Here is a 7,238-nt window from a genome sequence, read left to right on the forward strand (position 1 = left end):
AAACAAAAACAAAGTTGCTGGAAAAGCCCAGCAGGCCTGGCAGCATCTGTGAAGGAAAAAACAGAGTTAACGTTTTGGGTCTGGTGACCCTGCCTCAGAACAGCGTTCTGAGGAAGGGTCACCAGACCCGAAACATTAACTCTGTTTTTTCCTTCACAGATGCTGCCAGACCTGGGCTTTTCCAGCAACTTTGTTTTTGTTAGTATTTATGCAGTTATGCATAATCCAGAGATATTTTTCATTGGTTAGTTGTGTCAGATCGTTTGAAGTGTACTGCACATGTTTCAAGTGAATACTAATATTCATCAAATAATCTGTGTGAAATTGATTTGTGGGAGCAGCAATATAAGTCCACTTGTATCTAATACAATCACTCGATAAAGTCTTGACTGTTATTTTCACAATTTCTTATGTGGAGGACTCTTGCAAACATTGATACTCTTGGGGCCAATTTGTCCTAAACTCTGCAAAGTAAATAGTGCTGTGATTTTTAAAAAATTTAATGTACGACGACATAAAAAGGCTTATAGTTTAACTAATGTTTAACTAAAACAAGAAACCTGGTGATCTTTTGGATCCCAGTGTGAACAATGGCAGATTGAGTAATTTGATTATAATTGTAACAAGCAAAACCAAATATTGATAGCAACAGTGAACGGTTGCTTGTGATGTGAACTTAGAGAATACTTGCTTATGTGAAGGGTTAACCCACAAATAGTTGTTCTGAAATTTTATACATATCCACTTAAGTTTGGATTTTAATACTGGTTGACATCACTTTTTAAAATTTCTTATAGGAAGCGAGAAGCTGCCAAGGAATTGATTGAAAGATATTACCTTCAATTAACACAAGGCTGTGGAAATGAGTTCTGTGCCAATGAGAATTGTGCTTCCTGCCCAGGTTTTAAGCAGTTGGACAATAATCAAGCTGCAGCCAGAGCTCTGGAATTATATCGCACCAGGGCAAAGCTGTGCACAGCTTGGCCCACTAAGAAGCCAAGATCTTTGCTTTCACAAAAAGTTTCACCTGACAAATTCAAGCATAAAAACAGCAAGGCTGTTAGAAGTGACTTGGATGTGATCTGTAGTAAGAAACAGCACAAGAACAACTTTCAAAGTAAGGCTTTTTTTTTCCTTGTCAGGTGAACGTTCATTGGCAAAGTTGAATTTACTCTATTGGTTATTTTAAAGCATTGGTTCTCGTCAAGGAGATCAAATGTTAGATCATGATTAGTTTTAAATATGCTCTTTATCTCTTTGAAGAACTCAGAGGCAATTGTTTTAGCTTTCCTTGGGATACAGCAACCCAAACTAACCATCCTTCTCTGTTATTGACTTTGCTACCAACCACAGCTGGTGCACCTGTTGCTTTTACCTTGCTGAAACCTCATCGACCTGTATCGGCTCCATGTCCCCAATTTACTGTCTAAAATTCCAGTTCGTTTAAATCTGTTCATGTCCTTGCCAGTCCCTGCCTCTCTTTCCCTTTATTCCTGTTTCCCTGCATTTGAGTACACGTGACAATAATATCTAATTCTATTTCTAATTCACCTGTTACAGACCTAGAACTCCCCCATTTCATTGCTCTTAACGCTGGCCTTCTGTGCATCCCCTTTTCCTTTTGTTATTTATAATAATTATTATAAGTTATAATTCTAATTTCTTTAAATTTGAAAACAGTATTTTTCAAGTATGATTTTATTAGTACAGGGGAACTCAAAAATTATTGTTTTGTCTTGATAGTGTTTGTTGTCTGCAACATTGAAACTCCATGAGACAAAATACCAGACCTTCTACTGTTTTATCTGTGGTTAGGTTGCTGTAGAATTTCATATGTGGTTTTCCCTCCAAGAATGTTAATTAAGGAACTCATATATTTTCATGTCAAAGTCTTCCATCTCTAGCTTTAGAGGCAACCAATTCCAGGAGCATAGAAGTGGAATTGCACTTATGAGGCAACGGTTGCTTAGTCATTAATCTCAATTGTCTTTGTGCATTAAAGTTTGCATTTTCTTAAAACAAAATCAGAACATTTGTAACCTCCATTCCTGAAAGTTGTTGAAATGTCATACTGTAGATCTTCTGACCTCTAGAGAAGTCCTTGAAGTAAACGTCTTGAAACATGTTGATTTTTGTTTTTACATTCTATCATGTGGAGTATTTCTGGAAGTAAGTATACTTGGAAATTCCTGTACCAGGAGTGCCTTTTCTTCAAAGTGAACTTGTCACTTCTGCTGTTCATGTGCTTCCTGGGTGAAGTAACATTTTTTTGCATGATTTACTAGTTTTAGTCTTGAATGTGCAGGTGATGGTTTCATATTGTCATATTTCATGTATTTTGTAGTTCATGCAGGTTTTGTTTCGTATTTCTTTTGTACCCCTTAACTCGAGGTTGGCTTTTTCCTGATGATCCCATTTGTTTTCATTTCCTAATGAGGGAAAAAAAGTTGTAAAATATTATAGAACAGACTATATTAATCAATTTTAAGCTTCACTGGTACCAAGATTATCCAAAAAGTCTTTTTTTCTTTTGTTTTTATAAAGTTGTGTTTGCAAATTTTCATTTGCAGTTGCTTAGGTCTTCAGAAGCTTGATGACCTAAGATACTAAATATTTGTTTAAACTTCATCCTATAGTTAATAGTAACTCTTCTTGACAGTGCCTCTGTCTAATGCTACTGATAATCATGAAATATGTTCAGAAATTGGAATAGTTTGATTGCAAAATAGAACAACTTGTTTTGGTTCAAAGATTTAACATAATTATTTATCTAATAGGGAAGGAAAGTAATGTTTGAACTATGTTGCTTATTCTCTGATCTAATGACATTTTTATTGCTAGGTATAACCTACCTTACTGAAGAAAAAGTGGACGAAATTCTCAGTGTATGCAACGAAACTGGAGACTTCTCACCACTGGTCCATGTTATAGGCCGAATATTCTCCCATTCAGAAACACTAGTTAAGAGTTTTAGGAAACCTGAGATAAAGAGAAATTGCTTGAGTTGTCTACCAGGAAATACACCGGATAATTTGGAAAAAAGTGCTGGAATGCAAACAATAATGGAATGTGATCATTCAGCACCTTGTTGCTCGCAACAGAAACTTTGTGATTGTGTTGGGCAGTCATTTAACCTTGAAGAATTAACTGTTGATGTGAAATCTGTTCGAAGGGTCTACAAAAAATTACTGTCACATAACCGGATAGAAACTGCACTGATTAATGCTTTGATGTATTTATCACCAGATGTGGAATGTGAATTAAGTTATCATAATGCATATACTAAGGATTCAAACTACCTAAACCTGTTCATAATTGTTATGGAAAATCACAACCTACATAGCCCTGAGTATCTGGAAGGAGCCTTACCAATGTTCTGTAAAGCAATGTGCAAGCTTCCTTTGTCAGCACAAGCCAAATTGATACATCTGTGGTCAACATACACTTCTAGTGATATCCGCAGAATGGTTGAGGTCTTTCAGCAGCTTATCACATTCAAGGTTATAAGCAATGATTACAGTTGTCGAAATTTGGTAAATGAAGATGACACGGCAGTTGCAGCAGCCAAATGTCTAAAACTGGTGTACTATGCAAATTTGCTGGGTGGCCTGTTAACCACTGAGAATGAAGATGAAGAATTGCCTCAAGATAACATTGAGGCAAATTTGCATCAGAGCATTTTGATCGAGGACACCCGTTACAAGAAGGGTCCCCGGGTGGACCCTTTGGAAAAAGAACTTAATTTTAAGGCTATTGACTGCTGTCGACCAGTGATATCTTATGATGAATTTGTTAACGAGTCATTAAACAATATTCTTGCAATGGATAAAGACTACATATTTTTTAAAGTAGACAGTGAAAAGAAGTTTTCTTTCTTGACATGTCCATTCCTCCTCACCCCTTATACAAAAAGCCAAGGCCTCTATTATGACAACAGAATACGAATGTTTAGTGAACGACGTATAACTGTGCTACACAATTTGGTACAAGGACAACAGGTTCAGCCTTATTTGCGACTTAAAGTACGGCGTGATCATATAATTGATGATGCTCTTGTACGGGTATGTACTGGCATTTTTCTTTTTGATGAATCTTCCTCTATAAGCATTTCTGTGAATTATTCTTTAACTACAATTTATAGATTTATTCTAATATATAAATAAGTGTTAAGATTTAATTTTTTTCTAATGAAATATGTTTTATTGCCATGCCTTTTGCTCTTGGGTAGTTGTTATCAATTGTAATGTTGATTATTGATGAAAAAGCCAAGTTTCTAAGCATAATTTTTCATTAAATGATGTAATCCAATCACAAGAATCTTAAACATAAACAAAGTCAATTGCACAGACATGAGAAGTGGCTAAGCTTCATTGGGCAAACAGACTAAAATGCGTGATGGTAAATAAACACTGGCATGCATTTGAAGGAACAATTCAAAATATTCAGCAAAAAGTACATTCATTTGAAAAACAAAAACTCAGCGAGAAAAGCCTATCTGTGGCTCACTCAGGTAGTTAAAGTTCATACTAGATGAAAAGAAAAAGGCTTACAATACTACAAAGAATAGTGTTTAGTCTGAAAATCGGGCGTAAAGGCCAAAAACGTTGATTAAAAAGGGGGAAAAAAAACATAATTTGAGAGTAAGCCAGCCAGAAATATAATAACAGACTGTGAGAATGAAATCTAAAAGTAAATCTAAGGAAAAGAGTAGATATTGTAAATGCTGTTCCTTTGGAAGCAGAATATGAGAAAATGGCAGACATCGAACCAATGTCTGTTATTCAAAGTGGATGTAGTTACGTACAAGAAATAGAGGGTAAAATTAAGGGAATTAATATCAGTGGAAAAACTTGAGGGATGAAATTCTGGCAATTCCCCAGGAGCTAATGCTCCCCATCCCAAGACTCGGGGAGAGAGTTGCAGAGTTAATGAAGATAGTGGCTGTAATTTCCAAAATTCCCTAGATTTTGTAACAATCCTAGCAGATTGGAAGCTAGAAAGCATACCTATTAAAGAAAGGAAGGAAATTGCAAACCTTAGGCCAGTTGGCTGTTAGTCAAGAACAGAACACTGGAGCCTATTACCAAGGAAGTCTTCACAATGCAGTTAGAAAGGATTTTTTTGGAATTCTTTCATGGCTTCTCAGTATTGCTGTCCATCAATAATTGTCTGTCACAAGGTGGTATAGGTTGCCTCCTTGTATTGAGGTATATGTATACCCAGGGTATTGTTCAGGATTTTGACCAAGTGACAGTAAAGGAGCAGCAATAAAGTTCCAGGCATGGCTGCTGTGTGGCTTGAGAGGGGACCTTGCATTTAGCGGTATTCCCATGCATCTTCTGCCTTTGTTCATCTTGGTGGTAGAAGTTGTAGGTTTGGAAATTGTAACCAAAGGAGTTGTAGCAAGTTGTTACAGTTCATCTTGCAGATAACATAAGCTGTTGCCCTTGTGTCAGTGGTGATGGCTGAGAATATTGAAAGTGGGTAATGAAATGCCAATCAAGCAGGCCGTTTTCTCCTGGATAATGTTGAGCATCTTCTATGTTGTTGGAGTTAAACCTATCCAGGCACAGGGGGAATAGTCCGTTACACTCCTAGCATGTGATTTGCATAGGGAGCCCGGAAATTAAGTACTTGCAGAATTCAGAGCCCCTTGTAACCACAGTATGTATTTACCTGGTCCAGTTCAGTTTCTGGCCAAATGTTGACCCTCCAGGTTTTTTTTTTATTCATTCACAGGATATGGGTGTCGCTGTCTAGGCCAGGATGTTGATAGTTGGGATTCAGTACTGGTAATGTCATTAAATATCAAGTGGAAGTGCTTAGAATCTTTCTTGTTTGAGATGGTCATTGCCCAGCACTTGTGTGGCACAAATGTTACTTGCAACTTAGCAGTCCAAGCCTGGTTGTTGTCCAGGTTTTGCTACAAATGGACATGAGATGCTTCAGTACCTGACAAGTCATGAATGGTTCAGAACATTGTGCAATTATTAGTGAACATCCGTACTTTGGACCTTTTATAATGGAGGGAAGGACATTGAAGCAGTTGAAGACAGTTAAGAACACTACCCTGAGGAACTCCAACAGTGATGTCCTGGAGCTGAGATGACTGACCACGAATAGCCACAACCATCTTTCTTTGTGGTAGGTATGACTCCAACTAGCTGCGTTTTCCTCTGAATCCCATTGACTTACAGAATCATAGAATTTTACAGTGCAGAAGGAAGCCATTTGACATATTGTGTCCATTCCGGCTCCAGAAGGAGCTACCCAGCTGGTCCTATTCTCTGCTGCTATCTCCGTAGCCCTCTAAATTCATCACTTTCAAATATATATCCAGCTCTCTTTTAAACACTTGTGTGGAATCTGCCTCCACCATTCTCCTTGGCAGTGCATTTCAAATCCTAACAACTAAAGAAGTTTCTTCTCATCTCACCCCTAGCTCTCTTACTGACAGTCTTGAAATTGTTACTCCTGGTTACAGATGTAACAACTAGTGGGAACAGAATATCCTTCTTTACCCTATCAAAATTATTAATAATTTTGAACACCTCAGTAAGGTCACCTCATAATCTTCTCTGCCCAAAGATAGTAAGGCCACTTTCTCTAATCTTTCCTGTATCTAAAATGCCTAATTCTGGTATCATTCTATTTATTCTCCTTTGCACTCTTTCCAGGGCTTTAGCATCCTTCCTTAAATGAGATGCCCAGAGTGCACAACTGTGGTCTGACAAATAATTTGTAGAGGTGTGGCATCACTTCCTTAATTTTATACTCCATGCCTCGGTTTACAAACCCAAGGATCCTATAAATCTTCTTAATAACTGTTTTGTCTTGCCTGGCCACCTTCAAAAACGTATACACGTGAACCCCAAGGTCCCTCTGTTCCTAGACTCCCCTCAAAGTTGTACCATTGAGCCTATATTGTCTGTTTGTATTTCTTCTACCAAAATGCATTCCCTCACATTTCTCTGCATTGCAGTTCATCTGCCAGGTGTCTGCCCATTTGGCCAACTTGTTAAAATCCCTCTGAAATCGCATCATCCTCACAATTCACTTGTCCATAGCTTATCTGCAAATTTAGAGATATTGCCCTCAACAGCAATTTCCAAATCGTTTATATCAATCAGAAAAAGTAAGGGTCCCAACACTGATCCGTAGGGACCACCACTTTCAAATCTTCTCCAATCTGAAAAATGCCCATCTCTACCTATCCTCTGAGATAGTAGGAACTGCAG

General features: G+C 37.6%; 1 protein-coding gene across 1 annotated transcript in view; it reads left to right on the forward strand.

Annotated features, from left to right (window-relative positions):
- LOC109916136 (ubiquitin-protein ligase E3A-like) overlaps window positions 1-7,238 on the forward strand; it is a 52,917-nt gene that overhangs the window by 993 nt on the left and 44,686 nt on the right. Inside the window, exons 2-3 of the mRNA XM_020515838.2 lie at window positions 798-1,117; window positions 2,842-4,061. Of these exons, the coding sequence (XP_020371427.1) occupies window positions 798-1,117; window positions 2,842-4,061 (1,540 nt within the window). The remainder of the gene's footprint in view (window positions 1-797; window positions 1,118-2,841; window positions 4,062-7,238) is intronic.

This window comes from Rhincodon typus, chromosome 1 (genome assembly GCF_021869965.1).
Source record: "Rhincodon typus isolate 14 chromosome 1, sRhiTyp1.1, whole genome shotgun sequence".
Lineage (NCBI taxonomy): Eukaryota > Metazoa > Chordata > Chondrichthyes > Orectolobiformes > Rhincodontidae > Rhincodon > Rhincodon typus.